The 20,233-nt window shown below is 41.3% G+C and overlaps 1 protein-coding gene across 1 annotated transcript in view; it reads right to left on the bottom strand.

Moving 5' to 3' along the window:
- Nucleotides 1–20,233, bottom strand: part of FMN2 (formin 2) — a 239,356-nt gene that overhangs the window by 35,374 nt on the left and 183,749 nt on the right. Inside the window, exon 15 of the mRNA XM_074948897.1 lies at nt 6,288–6,339. Within this exon, the coding sequence (XP_074804998.1) occupies nt 6,288–6,339 (52 nt within the window). The remainder of the gene's footprint in view (nt 1–6,287; nt 6,340–20,233) is intronic.

Here is a 20,233-nt window from a genome sequence, read left to right as displayed (position 1 = left end):
ACTAGAATTGCTTCTTGAACTAACTCCTGCATCTCATTTACTGTAGAGATAAGAATAGACCCTCGTTATGAGCTTTAGAACTAGCTATTCCAAGAAGCAACAATCTTCAATGACATAAAATTGGTACTTCTAAGCCTTGTCCCATTTGATATACGTTTGTGTTAGCACTTGAAGTTCCCTAATGAAATTAAAAGGCAATAAATTTAAAACTGATAACAGGAAATTTTTAAAAAGGGAAAAAAACCCAAACCCACAACATAATACTTAAACATTCAAAAAATAGACATGTAAATGGATTTTTTTTCAAAAATTAGATAAGACAAACATTTTATAAATGGACATATATTTTCATGATTCTGCCTGGGTTTAGGAAAAAACTTTCCTTTATGGGAAACGTTGTTCCCTAATTATCCATTATAGGGGATTTACATGGTCTGACACTTGCCTTTATCAGAGACAGGGCACTGGACTAGAAAGACCATTGACCTCATGTGTGGCAGTTCCTAAGCTCATACATTACCTGTTTCCTTTTTCAGCCCTTTTCCCATTGAGCATTTCCCTCCTGCTACAACTAATATATAGCCACGATGTGTAAATTCCTACTGCTGTGTAACTCACACCAGTAATATGAGCCACCAAGTGAGAAGGAGATCTAACAGGGAAGGAACCAACTGTCAATGAATGGAAGGTCACAAGGGTATGGGTGGCAAGGAAAACAGTAGCGAAAGGAACCCAGAGGAGAAAGAAAGAGTCCAACCGTATTCTCTGAACTTTCAGTTAAATTTTAGTTTTTCTGCTCAATCTCGCTCTCCACTCTCAGCCTTGCTAGTGGGAGCTTTCAACACATATTTCAAGCATTCATTCAATTACATTTTAGCTTCGCAGATCCCCTTTGAAGGATATCCAAACCATTGTGTGGTGGGGAGCGGGGTGGCAGCAACGTTTAAGGTTTTAAAGGCTTACCAGACTTAGGTGCTACATTTCTAGGTATTGCTTTTCAACAGTACCATTCTACCATTAGGTTTGTTATTACTCTAGGTGTCATCAACCTGTCAGCACAAGAGCAGGTGTGAAGTATTGGTCCCTACCATATCTAATGCCATTGAAGCTGATGGAAGTTCTATGCATGCAAGGAGTGTCCTGTCAGGCCTACATTATTTCTCAGGGAATTTTGGAGGTAAACATTCCCACAATTCACCTGTTACTACAGCAAAGAGAGCAACATAACATTGCTAAATGCATTAAAAAAAACAGTTCAGAAAACAAAGAGGTGCCTGAGAGACAGCACTTTGGAAGCACTTTAAAACCTAGCAATCCTTGGAATGTAGAAGTACCTGTATCAAATAATGAAATAAACCAAACCAAAAACATCCTGAAATGAGTAGACGGGTGTTCCATATCCAATTGTACTCATCCTAAATTCCGCAGCCAGTAATTACGTTAGTGTGCAGAAACCATCCATTTGTCCTTTTATTATATATCAAGTACCTGTTACTGCATCAGAGAGCAAATTTCAATTTCACATAGCAGAACTTACTCTAAATTCTCATATCAATCTAAATCCATCACAACATAACCCAGCCAGGATGATAATCCAACATTTTGGTCTATCTGGCCTTTACCAGGGATCAATAGCAAAATGTATTCGTAAAACTCTTTTCTACAGCCTTCAGCCATCTAAGGAGTCCAAAGGAAAGAGCCCTTAAATGTGAATGCCTCCTGGTAATCACATCTTATCACCATTTTGCCTGAAAACGTAGAAAACAGTGAAAACATACATAAAAATATAGTTTATAATATTTGGAAGGGACACACTGTAATAATCTAGAAGACTCTAAACATGCACTACTCCAAGCAACATCATTTTCAGAGGCTCCACATAAATCATCTGAAACGGAGTAATTTTCAGTGCAAATTAATTGTTTTTGACAGATGTCAGATTCCCAGTCTGAATCTGTTAGGGTTCACCTACATCTAAGCATTACTAGTCCAACTAGTAGCTACTGTATTGGGCTTAGAATCTGTTGTTTCATAATTTGCCAAATGGATAGCACTAGTAAGTGGACTCTCTCCAAGCTCTGAAGGCGAACTTGTACATGGATTCTAAAGTGTTTTTCTACAAGCAGACACTATGGTGATGGAAGAGGAAGATTCATGCTAAATTCTCTAGTGCTATTGATTTTGGGAAACTAGCATACCACTTTTTTTTTTTTAAAGAGATAAGCACTTAATATGGGAACCAGACTTTGAACTAGGCCCAAAGGAAACATAGATCAAAACAGCATAATAATGGGTACTAAGGCTGCAGCTGTTCATTCACAGGCACACAGTCCAGGAAAGTGAATTGATCTTGCTGCAGCATTGCTGTTGCCATTTTTGATGGGTCTGGCTTTACTACTTAGCTCCTGCTTCTACAAGAACCCGTATGAGAAGATATGAAGGCCAGACACAGCTCTGACCATGTGCCAGTAACATGATGCTATAGTGGCTGCTCTTACCTGCAATGAAGTGTGTAGGAGGGGGTGAGAAGGAAGGAAGGAAGGAAACTTCTGTATCATAACTACTGTATTTCGGAGACAACGACGGTCTGATATTGTGGGCCTCATTTTCCTGTCGTAAGTTGAATGATCAAACCTTATCCCTTGTAAATTGAATTAAATGCAGTTTCCTCCCCCCCCCCCAAAAAAATGGAACTAAAACTTTTCTCCCCACTCACAGAAAATGAAGGTCATGATTAAAAACTTGTCAAGCAAGCAAAAACGTTCAGTAGCTGAACACAACGAAAAGGGGTAGGGGGAAGAAGAGGAAATTGTTCTTAATTCTTTGTGAAAACAAGGCCAAGTGTTCTAATTTTAGTAGAGAGTCACTTCATCCATCCATCAATATCTAGTAGAAGTTCAGTATTTCAGCCATACAGCTGTGGACCGCAGGACAAAATGAGAAGTGCTTAACCTAAATTACCTAAGGATTATTTAAAATGAAAACAGTGTAAAATATAATTCATGGCCCTTCTCCTCCCAACACTCTCCCTCTCTTCTCCCCCCTCAAAAAAAAAAGTGGTTCCTACTTTAACTTGTGAAGTATTTGACAGGTTCACAAGTATTTACGAATGAGGGTCTAATTGGAAAGTGCCAGGTTCCTTTTTATTGCACTTTATCAATATTGTTAAGGGAGTGATGTAATTGTTTGGGGTATGGCAAAGACATTCCATGTCACTTCAGTGTTAATACCAGGCTGGAGCCTTCCTTGTCTGCCTGCGTAAGCTAGATAAACACAGACCTGTGTGCTTTCTTCTCATCTCAGGATACTTACTCAGAGAGACCTTGGAACATATGCCTATTGTGTGCTAAACATTTCACTTTTCATTTTATCCATGTGCCAGAAATCCATTCCTTGGATAAACACTTTACATACTGACACTCTTAAAGTCACTAAACACGATAAATAAAGAGAGAATACATCATTTCAGAACTGATTAAACATTTTCTCACTTGTGACAAATGAACAGCTATACACTGTATGGAGTCTCTGGAGCAGACATTCCATTTTCTTTGTCTTTATTTTGTGTGGAAGATTAACTTTCCATTTCAGCTCATCTATTGCACAACTCAGCTTCTCTAAAGTACACATTGTTGCACTGAGCCCAAAACATTATTCAAATTAGATTTTTTTTGCAAGTGCTTTTTACCTAGAGTTTCTGTATTTTTATGGCACCTTAGAGACTAACAAATTTATTTGAGCATAAGCTTTCGTGAGCTACAGCTCAGTTCATCGGATTGCATCCGATGAAGTGAGCTGTAGCTCATGAAAGCTTATGTTCAAATAAATTTGTTAGTCTCTAAGGTGCCACAAGTCCTCCTGTTCTTTTTGCAAATACAGACTAACACGGCTGCTACTCTGGAACCTGTATTTTTATGGTAATGTCAATTTTTAACATTTTATGCTATAGCTAAAAGGGGAGTCTGTTTCTTGCTAGAAGTTAAAGAAATACTATCATGAGGTAGATTTTAAGTTTTTAAGTTGTATGTAGGCTAAAGTTAACCACTTCAAAAAGAAAAATCCAAGTACATTAATCACATTAATTTTGCTTCATCTAATCCATCACTTTCTTGTACTACTTACTTCTCTATTCATTCAATACATTGCTGTTCTACCTATGATTAACAGAATGTAACTAATCTCTTATTTAGCATTCCTAAGCTCTCCTTCTTTAAAATAGTTCAACATCCAAGCATTTTATTTTGAAGATATTTAAAGAAAACTTTAGCACTGAATATATCCTTCTCAAAGGAGATTGACCAAGAAGCGACCTTCAAAATCTTAGCAAAAGTTTTATTCTAGTGGCTGAATAAGAATTTCAGTAGTGTGAAGGGAAAGAAGGGATAAATGTATTTTTCTAAAGTACACAGTGGTGCACTGAGTCCAAAACATTATTCAAATTAGATTTTTTTTGCAAGTGCTTTTTATCTAGAGTTTCTGTACTTTTATGGAGATGTCCATTTTTAACATTCTATGCTATAGCGAAAAGGAGAGTGTGTTTCTGGCTAGAAGTTAAAGAAATATTATCATGTAAATGTATTTTTCCATAGCTAGTGAGTGGACAGAGTAAGTTCTGTCTCTTAATATTAAATCTTGGGGTCTTAACATAATTTTTGGTATACAACATAAAGGTTGCTAAAAGTCCAGATCATCCTTGCTAGACAAATGCATGATGTGCTTATAAGGCATAATTCCTTTCCCCACCAACCTACGTAGGATCTAGGTTCTGCAGAGAGACGAAGAGGGAGGGAGAGAGGGCTAGTGGGCAGGAATGGACAGGACCAGAGGAAGGACCACAGGGATGGACATTCTGTTCTCCTTCCCACTGTCCCTATAGACACTAGGTATAGCCATAGCCATGGCCACAGGCACGCATCATTAGAACAGTTCCAATTAAGCCAGTCTGGCAAGAAAATGGGGAGTAAGCAGGGAAGGGGAACCAATCAGAAACCAAAGGCAGTGCTGAGACAAGGGTCCCTGGACAGAATCCTTGAGGATTTGCCAGGTTTGGAAGTGAACTTTGAAGTCTGAGAGCCCCCCAACAGAACAATTAATTTACAGTAAAATACAGTAGGAATGCTCAAAAATTTCCCTTGCTTACCCAGAGATTGGGTTTTACTATGGGATTTGGGTCACAGCTTTTAAGAATACTGAGCCTGCAGTTTAGCAATTATAAACCTCTAAATGATTTTAATAATGTCTTACATATAATTTACCAAGGCTTCAGATGAGCCCCAATCACAAAAGTATTTATGCTGCACTACTTAGCAATCCTATATTCTGCCAGTTGAATTTAAAGAGACAAGAGCAAATCAAAGAGGACTATATTATGCAGTTTTCTATTCACTGGGTGTAACTTTGGCACTGTGACAATAATTAAATACAATTCTATGGAAAGCGAGGACGGTTTAACACCAAAAGAGACAAGTCCTTGCACTTAATTACCAAAGACAATAAAAAGCATTTTAATCTACACACTTGTATCTAATAAGTTCCAACTGCATTCACTCATACTGGGTAAAAATAAAATTAATTAATTATACACCACAAATAAAACCAGGTAAAGAAATGCATTTATCAGTCTGATCAGAATATAAATGGTGTTTGTTTACTTATTTTTCATTTTGGTCCTTTACTGTGACTGACAAAGTAATCTTTCCTGCCCTCACCTTTTACTCCATCATTTAAACAAACACTGAACAACATGTACCCCCCCCACACACACACACTTGTGCGCGCACACACCACAAGTTGTGCAATTCAGCAAAGTTGGGGAATTTTCCCAATTTTGAAACTTTTACACTGCTCATATACGTAATGAAATTTGTGGTTTCATCACAAAAGTCATTTGAAGAAAAATTTGAGTTCTTACAGATCAAATCACATTTAATTATACACATCCTTGATATTAAAAAAAAAACTATTAGTACAGCAGATATTTCATAAGTGAAGAACTGTGGTTCAAACAGTTCACTCATACGCCAATGTCTTCTTTCTTTTTTTTTTTTTAAGGCATGAAGATGGGTGTATTTCCCATTATCATAGTCTTCTGTGCATGCTTGGGTTGTTTTGATTTTCTATTCTAAAGTTCAAAACAAAGCTGACATTAAATAAATATCACTTGTATTTTCTGAATGCATTTCTTTTGCTATCCAGAAAATTCTGTTAGTGTTGGCTTACAATACAGTACCTTCGAATGAAAACACATCTCTCAAAGGAAAAAGTTTTATTGCGTTAGTTCATCTCACCTTTTATGTGCTTCTGTCAGTGACTTCTCTTCATTTTCTTGGTCGATTTTAGCTGTGCAACAGACAGGAAATGGATTAGCTACAAGAAGAATACTCCACAAGTTTCTTTAGCGAAAAATGTTTTTCATTGAAAATGTCTGTAAAGTATTTATCTTTTAATTTATAAGAATGCACGTCAGGTTGTATTGACATGTATATCAATTCTAAATCAACCATGAATTAGAACACAGCCACATTTTAAAAGAAAAAAAAAACCCTCCCAATTAACACAAATAAATGGGACCACCTCATGAAAAAGACTTAAAGAAGTAGGCCTTAAAGAGAAAGACCTTGGAATGCCCCCTGAAAATCAACACACTTGGGCTCTTATGGACCAAGAGGGAAAGAATATTTCAGGGAGAAGTACTAAAAAATACCCTCCAACCAGGCCTCCCTAATATTTACATTTGGTGACTGTGAATAAAAGCCCCATAGCTGATCTAACTGTTGGAGTACAGCCTTAAGAAAGAGGCATCTCTAAGAAAGCCAGGATCCAAATCAGTAATGAACATCAGTGCATGCACAAACCCTACAATTAGTGCATTCTTAATGAGAGTCTCATTCCCGCAGTCAGAGACAGCTATCATTTTGCCAGCTATGGTGCTAACAAAGAGAATTCAAAACACTGAGCCATATTTGCTGTACATTTGTGAAGACTCTATTTTCCAATTTAAAATTTCTCTTGATTTTCATTTTATTCCAGTTTATCTTATTTATGCAGGAGTCTTGATACACAAGGCACACAAAACCAAAACACATTTCAACTCAGAGATTTTACCAGTCTGAAGAACAACAGTAATGCCCGCTATGCGCATGTGCAAGCTCAGATGAAATTGATTCCTGTGTATAGGGCTAACAAAAAAAAAAACACGCCCCACTTATTTTAACAGGTAGCCCTTCAACCTGGAATCTGATTCCCCTCTTTGGTCCCTCAGAGCAAAAGTTTGCTGATTTGCAGAGTAATTTGCAAGGCCTATTTTGAGGGTGAAAGAGGATCTTAAGTGGTGTGGAGGCTTTGTGTTGTCATAGAACCATAGGGACTGGAAGGGACTGTGAGAGGTAATCTAGTCCAGTCCCCTGGACTCATGTAAGGACTAAGTATTATCTAGACCATCCCGGACAGGTGTTTGTCTAGCCTGCTCTTAAAAATCTCCAGTGATGGAGATTCCACAACCTCCCTAGGCAATTTATTCCAGTGCTTAACCACCCTGACAGTTAGGAAGTTTTTCCTAATGTCCAACCTAAACCTCCCTTGCTGCAATTTAAGCCCATTGCTTCTTGTTCTGTGCTCAGAGGTTAAGAAGAACAATTTTTCTCTCTCCTCCTTGTAACAACTTTTTATGTACTTGAAAACTTATGTCCCCTCTCAGTCCTCTCTTCACCAAGGTTGAATTTCTATACAGGGTTGTAACATATGGCAAAAAATCCAAAAATATTCTTACTTTTCATTCGGTTTTAGCACGTCACTGCTGCCAACCAAATAATGCGTTCTCAGTATTGCCCCCACATTATAAGTATATCATCTTTTGAAATACTAACTTCTACATATGAAAAAGGATGCTACTGCATCCTGAAACCATTAGCAGTTGCAACAGTGGCCAGAAATGATCAGAGAAGAAAGTGAACTTCAACCTGGTAGTAAGAATAATCACTAATGATAATTCTTTCATCCACTAGCTCAAAACACTTTACAGAGATGGGCTAGCACTACTGGGCCTATTTTACAGAGGGCAAGAGAGATGCAAAGTGATTTGCCCATGGTCAGACAGCCAGTTAGAGCCAGGATGTGAATCCATGCTCATGGCTCCCACTCCAGTATCAACCCACTCAGCTATATGCTTTTTAGCATAAAGATCAGAGGGCTGACCTTGAAACCCTTGCTATTGGTGTAGTGCATACTACCATGAGTTGACATCAATGGGATTACATGTGGTAACATGCCTTGTTTCTAGCAATAGTTATCTGAAAGTTCAGGCCCTATTTCAATGTTTAAAAAACAAACCACAGCAAACTTAAGCAGAGCTGGGTAAAACGTTCTCAAGGAAATTCAAGAGCATGTGAAGCCTGCCTGATCATGGGTTTCATTACTAGCTTGAAACTCAGCCCAGATTCTTCTAAAGGTTTGTGTAGCTTCACAATGCTTTCCAGTGAACCTGGGCCCAGTGTTGATTGAACCTGGGCTGACTTACGGATTTACATGCGAGCCTTCCATGGCTTTGGATGTGAAACCAGGTGAAACTTGGCAGCTTAAACTGAGCTTCATTATAACAATATATGTATTTTTAACTTCAATCTTGGAACTCAAAGTGACACTCATTGTGAAACAATGTGGATGAAGACTGAACAAAATGGTTGCAAAGCTCCCTGTGAAGCAAACGCACCAATCTCTCACTTTAGGTTCACAAAGTATCCCTATATAGAACTGCTAAAAATAAAAATAATGTATTACTGAAACATTTAACTTGGGCTCCTCTAATCTGCTTAAAATCCACCGCACAAAACTTAGACTGGCTAATGTTTGACAAGCTCCGCTCAGTGGTTTTTAAATGCCTGTACAGTATCTGAAAGTCATAACTAAACAACGGTTCCCACTATTTCCAAGATTACTTGGTTCTGACAAGATTGTTCATGCTGGCGGCAGAGCTTTTTCCCTTTTTTGCCCATCAGATAGTTTACACTAGCTTACGGGTCAATTGTTCACGATATAAAAATGGGGAAAATGTTCCGCAATTTACCGTTTGAAAGCGCTCACGCATGAACAATATTAACCATAAAAACGTGCTTCAGGCTGAACAAGCCATGACTGAAAACATCTTCATGCTGGAGCACTTTAAAAAAAAAAAAGTCGACAAGAAAAGTAGTTATCCTGAACATCCACACCGGGGGGGGGGGGGGGGGGAAGCGGGAGGGGGGAGGGATAGCTTTTTACTGAGATTTGTGCTCGTTAGTATTTCATTTAGAAAAAGGACTACTATACATAGAACAGAATTTTGAGAAGTCCTTCAATGACACAAGGGCATAATCTGTATTTTTTGTTAAAAGTTACAAATATATACATACATGACAGTCAGAGCTACACAGCCGGATTCTCTCGTATGTTAGACCACCACTGGGCACAGGAGGAAGGCAGAGAGTTGCTGGGGGTGGGGGTGGGAGTCTGTTCCTCAAGGCTGGCTCAGCTTCCATCCTAATGATATACTTAAAGCAGGTGCTGGAGGCTATAACTCACTTGAGAATCTGGCCCACAGTCTACCTACTCTCCTAAGTTTCTAAAAGTGGAGTGCTTTAAACTGTTAAAGAATAACACAAAAGTGATTCTGCAGTAACATGAAGGTAAGCGATACACCCGTGAAAGCAAGTTAACATCAAGATTAAAACGGACACCTTCATATGTTTTCTAATACCTAGCTCTCATGTAGTCCTTTTCATCAATATATCTTAAATATCTTTACTATAAACTATTAGATGGATCTCATGTACTATGGGTGGTTTTTGCTGGTGATCTTCCCTATAATGAAAATATTACACGTGTTGTTGAGTCATCATCTTCCCTTCCCTCCAACAGTTTAACTAATCCTTGATGCCAACCTAATGATCAGTCTCAAAGTTGCAGCTCACTCCTCCTAAAGGATGCATCACCCCAATAAATGATAATCCCTAAATTTTGATCTCATGGATCAGGAACAGAACTTATTTTTTATTTAGCTGCTTTCATACTCTCAATATTTCACAGGGGTCTGCATGTACTTAACAGCTCACATAGCACTGTAAGTACAAATCTACTTTAAAATAGAAATATATTGAACGGTAATATTGGCAAGGCTCTGGGAACTATTCTGGCTTTTTTCATAAACTGCTTGGGTGTCAAAGAATCAAGGGCTAAAAAGTGACTTCTCATGGGACAAGCGAAATGAGGTGCCTAAACCTAATACATACTGTACATTGACTTTATCTAATCTCCTTTTTAATATTTCCATATATGGTGCATCATGATTTCTCATGGCAGGGTATTCCATTGTTTAAACTCCTATCATCAGGATATGTTCCTTATATTTAATCTACATTTGTCCTACTTTAATGTAAAGCCCTATACTTCCTGTAATACTTTATAATTTTTGGTCATAAGTCTAGTACATTACTTTGGCCTTATATCATTTCCCCACAAATATCTGTACACAAAGTATCATAGCCCCTTTCTATTCATTTCTTTCAACTACGGTATATATGCATTGTTAAACTTTTTTCCTGTCTGACCTTTCAGCTCTTGTCTTTGCCGTTATTCTTTGTGTTTTCTTTGTTTTACTGTTCTAGGTTTTATAATCAGGTATACAAAATTGTACACAGTATTCCATAAATACTCAGTCTACTGGAATTACCACTATGTATGCATCACAAAATGGTATGTGTCTTTATCCAATAGCTTTGCACTTTAAGTTCCTGCAGAGACTTAAATACATGCATAACTTTACACACGAGTAGCCACACTGAAGTCAAATATTCTGATAAGGGAATTCAAAGCACTGAAAATAAAAAGAGATTAGGAGAAGCATATACAGGTTATCTAGCATATATCTAGATGTTTAGTAAAGAAATGTTATTTATGTTCCTGCAAATATAGTTTAAAAATATACAACATGAAATTGAGTATAGAAAATGCAAAGACTTAAGCATTCAAGGAAGGTATTTATGAATAGTCCCACTGACTTTGATGGTATATCATGCTCCAGTCACACATTGCTCAAGTACTGGCATGACTGGGGCTACTTAATACAGAAAACAAAACAAAAAAATCCCCACCAAATCCTTTTTTTTTTCATTTCCACGCACATAACATTCTCCTATATTGTTCCCCCCAACCAGATGTCTTTGATTTTTCTATATTAAACTTCATTTAAAAATATTTGTAGGAAAGTAAATGGTATTTTTCTTTTGCTAGCCTACTTCATCTTCTAAGTATTCTCCACATTGCTATATTTTCTGTGTGTGCAACTCCTTCAAATTCTCTTATCTACAAATCTGGCCCTTTCATCACTTATCTGAGTTTCCAGATCAGTTATAAAGATATTTAACAATACCAGCCCTAGAGTTAACTCTGCCATATAGACCACAAGTTGAACATAATTCTCTTTCAACCCTCAAAGATTATTCTGTTTCTCTACCATTGTAGTCTTATTTGGGAGGTTGAATTTGTAGACATGAGTTGGGACTGACTGTGGAAAGGCCTAAATTTACTATGCTTGGACAAACCAGTGCTGCATCTCCTGTTGCAAGGGTGGGTTTTATTAGGATCTATAAAGTTTATTTACCCTTGACACTAAGACTGAGTAAGCAGTAGCTGGAACTGAAAAAAAAATGGCTACGTATCTCCCCCACTTGGGTAACTGGCCACCTAGATCAGGCAGAGAGAAATCAAGGCCAAAGGAGAGACTTGCTCTGGATTCCTGACCTCTACCCTCCTCTGGGCCAAGCGAACTCTAGGACCTCATGATGTCCTTGCCAGGCCTTCAGCCAATACTCGCACCCCAAAGTAGGAAGAGAAGACCAGTGAAGACAAGATAAAGAGGATACACTGTTCAACAGCCTACACAAAACAAAGTCCTTGTGCTGGACCATTCTAGCCTACAGAATTTTTGCCTAACCTCCCAAGAGGAGAATTTGCAAGAATTTGCAAGCACTCCAGGGGCTGCACCTGCAATGGTGTTTATAATTATTTTATTTAGGCATTTCTATAATACTCAAAACCATAGAATCCAAGTATCTGACATTATTAAGGGTAGAAGATCAAGGCAGAATAGCAAGATAAGAGGACAAAGGGAAGTCTCTTGAGGGAGCTCTTTCCTTTTCCTCCCCATTGCTCCCCTCTCCTCCTCCTGATTTTGTGCATGCACTTTTGGTTTAACTTCTTGGATTTTGTTGTTTGCTCTATTGTTGTAAGCTTAATATCCCTTAATGTAGTCAGAGAGAGGAGTGGCATTGCGGGGAGCAAGAAAGCAGTGATTGATTATGGATGGAAAATAGCAGAAATAAGTGGGTTCTGAGGAAGTATTTAAAGGAAGTGAGCGTATCAATAATCTTCAGAACATGACAGTGGCTTTGTGAAAAAATAATTAAACCCTTTGCTGAATCCTGAATGTGCATCAACTCCAGAAATTAGTTACAGAAAATCTATTCAAAATTAACAGAAAATTAGGGCTTACCAGATACCGTATGTGCAAATGTACTGGGATAAGCATAGTTACAAGACTGACTTACTATTTAGTTCAAATTCAGAAAATACTCTGAGCTGAGCAGGCCTTGTGCTATTAAGATGCGGTCTATTCTAACAGCATTCACACATCCATCTTAAACTTTTCGCTCCACCACAACTTTCTGTTGCTGTTCTGTGTTATGATCTTGACCCAGTGATTACAGTCTGTAGTCACCGTCTGAATCCAAAACCTTTCAGCAGCTTAAACTAATTCTGCTGAACCAGTTCCAAAGGGCTGTGAGCAAGCAGAGGCACAAAACTGCCATCCCTTCTGCTCTCCCACTCTCACTTAAGGGAATATCACGTCTTCTCAGGTAATTGAATACAGGAATGCATTTGAGTAATCTCAGACGGAAGGCAACAAGAACCCTTTCATCTACTTGTCAATGCTCTACATCTTTTTGCTTTTTCTTCTTTTTTTATTTAAAAAGTGTTAACTACTATTTATTTATAATTAGCTATGAATGTTCTTTCCAGTCACTTTCATGTGTAGCGAGTTTTTTTAAACAGATATAGTCCCTTTACAATAAGGGCATGGCTACACTTGCAGATGTAGAGCACTTTGAGTTAAACCCACCTTCGGAGAGCGCAGTAGGGAAAGTGCTGCAGTCTGTCCACACTGACAGGAACAAGCGCACTGGCGCGGCCATGTTTGAGGCACTTGCAGCGGCATTGGGAGTGGTGCATTATGGGCAGCTATCCCACAGAGCACCTCTTCCCATTCTGGTGCTGTGAATTGTGGGAAGGGGGCGGGAGGTGCGGGGCATTCTGGGTCCTGTCCCAAAGCCCTGTGATGCATCGGTTCGCATCCCAGCAATCCCTGTGCTTCCGTCCACATTTGGCGCCATCTTTCAACTTTTTTGTACTGCGCGCTCTGTCTTCCCTTTAGGTCTGTGGGAATGGAGCCTGAACTGCTGGGGAGGATGCAGACGAGTCTCGCCAGCATGTCACATTTGGCAGTTGAGTTATTCCTTATGATCCAAAGTGACAGTGAGGGCTCCGACGATATCGACGCGAGTAACACATAGGACACGAGTTTGCTTGTGGCATTCACGGTCATGCTCACCACCATGGAACACTGCTTTTGGGCTCAGGAAACAAGCTCTGAGTGGTGGGATTGCATCGTCATGCAAGTCTGGGATGACAAGCAGTGGCTGCAGAACTTTCGGATGAGAAAAACCACTTTCATGGGACTGCGTCAGGACCTCACACCCACCCTGCGGCGCAAGGACACCAGATTGAGAGCTGCCCTGATGGTGGAGAAGAGGGTGGCTATTGCAATCTGGAAGCTGGCAACTCCAGACAGCTACCGATCGGTCGCTAACCAGTTGGGGAAGTCGACCGTTGGAATCGTGTTGATGCAAGTTTGCAGGGCTATTAATCGCATTCTGCTCAGAAGAACCGTGACTCCAGGTAATGTGCATGACATTGTGGATGGTGATAGATGGCACACACACTCCAATTCTGGCAGCAGCCCACCTAGCCTCCGAGTATGTTAATTGGAAGGGGTATTTCTCTATGGTTCTCCAGGAGCTTGTGGATCACCATGGGCGTTTCATTGACATTAACGCAGGCTGGTCCGGAAAGGTGCATGACCACATGCATCTTTCAGAAAACTGGCCTGTTCAGGAAGCTGCAAGCTGGGACTTTTTTCCCCAGACCAGAAATCACCATAGGGGAAGTTGAAATGCCCATTGTGATCCTGGGAGACCCCGCTTATCCTTTAATGCCATGGCTCATGAAACCCTACACAGGGAGCCTTGACAGCAGCAAGGAGCAGTTCAACAACAGGCTGAGCCATTGCAGAATGACTGTGGAGTGTGCTTTTGGCCGTTTAAAGGGCTGCTGGCACTCTCTGTATGGGAAGCTGGACCTCACCGATGACAACATCCCCATGGTTATATCCGCATGCTGTACCCTCCATAACATTTGTGAAGGGAAGGGTGAACGATTCTCTCAGGCATGGAACTCAGAGGTTCAACACCTGGAGGCTGAATCTGAACAGCCAGAGAGCAGGGTTATTAGAGGGGCCCAGCGTGGGGCTGCAAGGATTAGGGATGCCTTGAGGGAGCAATTTGAGGCTGAAAGCCACCAGTAATGTCTGGTGCTCTGCACAGGAGTGAAGTGCAGTGGTTCCAATGTTAGTAGGAATCTGTGTTTGCTACGCTGACTTGCAGTGCCTGTTTCTTTCCTGGGCTAAGGTATCTTTTACTTTATGCAATAAGAAAGCCAAAAAAGCCATTTATTGAAAAGAAACACAACTGCTTGGGAAACAGAAAGGGCAAAGGGGTGGGCTGGGGAATAGTACAATCACAGATTGTATGTCCTGTTATACTCAGCCTTCCTGTCTGGAGTGCTGTGCAATGAGTGCTGCAGTTGAGGATGGCTATACTGCATGGTGATGGGGGTTGAGCGCAGTGGGTAAGAATCATCGTTTTCAGGGCTGGGTGGTGAAGCTACAGGTGTTAGAGGCTGCTGGTGGCGGTAAGAACCTGAATATTGGGGAAAGTGGGTTGGAGGTGACATGGGGGCACAAGGGAAAGAGTTTTGGGACAAGGGCTGCAGGGAGGGGTCGGGCACAGTAGTGCTCTGCCTGCATGGCTACGAGCACCTGGATCGAGTCTGCTTGGTACTCCATTATGCTTATCAGCTGATCCGTGCTTTGCTGCCGGAGCACCGTGCTTTTGTGCTGGTGCTCCTCATTCTGCTGGCGGATCCTCCTTTCACTGTCCCGCCACTCCTGCACTTTTCGATTTTCATTATTTGAATGCTGCATTACTTCATGGAACACGTCTTCCTTGCTTCTGGGTGGCCTCTTTCTGATTCTTTGGAGTCTTTCGGGCAGAGATCTCAAGGTTGCATCTGTAAAGGAAAAATGCAACACTTAACAGAGGCAGCGTTGTTCACACCAGATAGAGCAATGATTCACCCTGGCCCAGATGCAGCTTGCCTGTGTGCAGCAATGGTCCCCCCGCCCCTCACGGCACAGTGGCATGGACAAATTAGCCTTACTGGGACAAGGAACACAGTGGCTCTCCCAAGAAACCTGCGCAAGTGCATTGCCCAAGTTCTGGATGAGACCTTTGAAGAGATCACTGAGGCAGATTACCGTGATGTGAGAGAGCACATCAACACCCTATTCCGCATCTAGGCATGCATGCAGCCCTAACCCTCCTCACCACAAGAGCCCGCACCAAATAACTTCCTTCCCAAAATAAATGCCGCTTACCGGGAACCTCCTCTGGTGTTTGTCCTTCCCCAAGCACCGGCCGCCGCAACTTGCTACCTTCCTCTTGGCTTGAGAACAGCTCCTGGCTGCATGCATCTAGGGATTCCGGGGTGTCTTCCGCCACCTCAGCACCCTCGCTCCTAGTTTGCTGCTGCTCCTCCTCCTGCCTTGTTGAACTGGGCTCTGAAGTGTCCATGGTGGTACTCGGAGTGGAGGTGGGGTCGCCCCCAAGTAGCGCGTCCAGCTCTTTGCAGAAACAGCAAGTCGCAGGGGCAGCATTTGGGCGGCTGTCTGCCTCACGGGCTTTGCGGTAGGCATTCCGCAGCTCCTTCACTTTAATCCTGCACTGCACTGTGTTCTTTCCATCATGTCCCTTGATATCTGCCCGAAGGTATCGTAATTCCTACAGCTGGAGCACAGATGGGACTGCACAGCTTCCTCCCCACAAGCACTGATGAGGTCCAGCACCTCGCCATTGCGCCAGACTGGGGATTGCCCTAGTGGAGGCATGGTCACCTGGAAAGATTCGCGGAGAGCACTCCACGCCTGGCTGAGCAAACAGAAAGGGGATTTTCAAAATTCCCAGAGAATTTAAAGGGCAGGTCTGGCAGTTAGTCACCTGAGGGCAGGGCAGTAGAGTTCAAAGTGATGACCAGAGTGGCTAGCACAGGCATTGTGGGACACTTCTGGAGGCCGATCAGAGTGCACTAACAGACCAGGGCATCCACACTGGCGCCACAGCACTCCAGCGGGGGTGCACAAAACATTATTCCAGTCACAGGTGGAGTACCAGGATCGGACCAGACGCGGAGTCAGAGCACTCTACATGCTTTCCCAGTGTGGACGGGTAGTGAGCTAGTGTGCCTGGGGCTCCTTTAATGCACTGTAACTCGCAAGTGTAGCCAAGTCCTTAGTCACTACACTGCTATAGTTTTCAATACTTGTATTTACACTGAATTGAGATCTAAGTACATTTGCATACTGTATAAATGTTCTACGCTATATTCATGGTAAGACCACATTGCAATAGAAGGATGCACCCACAGGGATTCCCATGTCTGGATTTCTCTTGACAATTAAATTCATAGAAAGGTTTTGGCAGAAAGTATAAAAAAATAGACATTTTCTATTCATGAAATTCCAATTGAGCCTTTTAAATACTTCAGTCTTCATAGAGTCTTCAAATTAGAGCTGTCAAACATTTAAAAAATTAATCATGATCAATTGCGAGATTATTGAAATAGCCATGATTAACTGCACTGTTAAACAATACCACATTTATTTAAGTATTTTTGGAATATTTGGATGTAGAAAACAGGTATTCACATGGCACTGTTGTCATCGTCATTGGTGATCCCTTGATGGAAGGTTGAAAAGATGTTATTTCCCATGGTAGAAACCTGTGCGTGATGTCTTAACGTGGAGAAGCTGATACGCCTACAGCAACCACACAATCATGACAAGCTGGAGGTCTGGGGCCCAGTGGCAGGGAAAGTCCGAGATGACTGGAGATCTCCAACATGCTGCAGCCTTCATCCGCTTTCACAGCTGTTGAGATCCAAAGACCCTCTTCCGCCTGATCCACCGTTGAGGACTTGGGGGATTGGACCGTGCTTTGTCCGAGAACTCCTCTCAGACCTGTTTGCCTTGGGAAACCCTACAGGGAGCATAAAGCTCCTGACAACATAGTTCTGAGGATCATTGGAACATGCAAGCCCCTTCACCACAACAAGGTAATGGTTCCCAAAGAGCGGCACTGTTGTAGGCCAGAGTTGCAAGGTATTTATGTACCAGATATGCTAAGCCTTCGTATGTCCCTTCATGCTTCAACTACCATTCCAGAGGACATGCTTCCATACTGATCACAGGTTCTGCTCGATAATGACCCAAACCAGTGCAAACAGAGGCACATTCATTTTCACCATCTGAGTCAGATGTCACCAGCGGAAGGTTGATTTTCTTTTTTCGTGGTTCAGATTCCGTAGTTTCTGCATCAGAATGTTGTTCTTCTGAAAGCATGCTCCACACCTCGTCCCTCTCAGATTTTGGACGGCACTTCAGATTCTTAAACCTTGGGTCGAGTACTGTATCTATCTTTAGAAATCTCACATTGGTACCTTCTTTGAGTTTTGTCAAATCTGCAGTGAATGCATTCTTAAATTGAACAACATGTGCTGGGTCATCATCCAAGACTGCCATAACATGAAATACATGGCAGAATGCAGGTAAAACCACAGAGCAGGAGACTTACAATGCTCCCCCAAGGAATTCAGTCACAAATTCAATTAACACACATTTTATCAAGTGTCATCAGCATGGAAGCATGTCCTCTGGAATGGTGGCTGAAGCATGAAGGAGCATACAAATGTTTAGCATATCTGATATGTAAATACCATGCAACCCCGGCTATAACAGTGCCATGTGAATTCCTGTTATCACTTTCAGGTGACACTGTCAACAAAAAGTAGGCAGCATTAGCTCCCATAAACATAAACAAACTTGTTTGTCTTTGCGATTGGCTGAACAAGAAGTAGCTCTGAGTAAACTTGTAGGTTCTACGGTTTTACATTGTTTTGTTTTTGAGTGCAGTTATGTAAAAAAATAATTCTACATTTGTAAATTGCACTTTCACAATAAAGAGATTGCACTACAGTACTCGTATGAGATTAATTGAAAAAATACTATTTCTTTTGTTTATCTTTTTTACAATGCAAATATTTGTAATACAAAATAATATAAAATGAGCACTGTGCACTTTGTATTCTGTGTTGTAATTGAAATCAATATATCTGGAAATGTACAAAAACATCCAAAATATTTATATTCAATTTAAATTAGTATTCTATTATTGTTTAACAGTGCAATTAAAAAACAGTGATTAATTGTGACTTTTTTTAATCTAGTTAATTTGTTTTGTGTTAATTGCTTGAGCTAACTGTGACACTCCTACTTCAAATATTTCAGGATACAACTACTAATATAGTTTCTAACATGCAGCCCTGATTTACAACTGTGTTACTGAAGTTTTGTGCCAGCATAATTTTCCATCAGTATCATAAACTTTTATTTGTTTGTCTTTATTTCAAATGCCTGAACCTCAGAATGACATTACACTGGCTTATATCTGAAATAATGCAGTGATATTTGAGACCATAGATATATATTTTATTTAGTTTTCAGTTTATCAATAAAATGCATGAACCTACTGTTTAAGCTTTTTGGCACATTTACCAACACTGAAACACAATAGAAACACTAACCTGATGACAACAGAGGGTGCTGTGACCAAAGCAGATGCAGATTGCTTGAGCTATGAAGCAACCCACTACATAGGTTCCGACTACCCCTCTACCCGGTGAGTTCTCGAAGCTCACCCCCACCCCTAGCCCCGTCTCTTCTTGCTCCTGCACTGCCCTCGCCCCACCCCCATTCCACCCCTTTCCCAATGTCTCCACCCTGCCTTTTCCCACTCTAGCCCTGCCCCCATTCCACCCCCTTTTCCCAAGTCCCCATCCCTGCCCTGCCTCCTCCCCTGAGCATGCCGGGTCCCCGTCCCTCCCGGAAAGCACGAAGTGTCGCCAAACAGCTGTTAGGTGGGGAGAGGGGGTGGGAAGCGCGGGGAGGGAGGGGGAGGAGCGAGGACATGGAGCACTTGGGGAGGAGGCGGCGGCGGCGAGGAGGAGGGAGCTTGGCTGCTGGTGGGTGCGGAGCATCCACAAAGTCAGCACCCACGGCCCAGTAGGAATCTCCAAACATCATCCCCTAAACCCCATCATCCCTCCCAAAGAAATATTGCACCTGCCTACTGAAATGCCCAAGATACTATCTTCTAGCTGTAGATTCTTCCTCTCCGGATCTGAAAGAACCAACAAAACCAGAGGAGATCTGCCTCCCCCACTTCTACAAACAAAATGGTGCCTGAGCTTGATGGAATGCAGCTGATGGCTGTGCTACAACAGGTGGCCGTAGATACTCTGTTGGAATCAAATCTGCAGTTTCCACCCTACAGACCACAATGACTGAGATTCAGAGTGCACTGCACGCTCTATCCAGACAGATGGATGAAGCAGAACACAAAATTTCTGAAGTGGACGATGCTTTCAAAGAGAACAAATTACAGATTATGAAGAATTGTATCATCATCAAGACTGTTAAGACCAAGCTAACTGATCTAGAAAGCTGTTTGCAACGATATAACATGAGGATTGTGGGTGTCCCTGAGGGAATAGAGAATGGTAAACCTTCTGAATTTGTCCCTAAACAGATAACTAAGTTGTTGGATCTGCCAGTAGATTTTTGTTTTGATAAAGATCATGCACACCAGGCCCTTGCCCTCAAGCCAGCTCCAGGAAGTACGCCTAGAGGTTTGACTGTGAAATTGCTGAAGTTTACCACTAAGGAGCTTATTTGCAGAAATCCAGAACCCAGCAA

This window comes from Natator depressus, chromosome 3 (genome assembly GCF_965152275.1).
Source record: "Natator depressus isolate rNatDep1 chromosome 3, rNatDep2.hap1, whole genome shotgun sequence".
NCBI lineage: Eukaryota > Metazoa > Chordata > Testudines > Cheloniidae > Natator > Natator depressus.
Note: the sequence above shows the minus strand (reverse complement) of the source record. Positions and strands in the feature narration are given on the sequence as shown.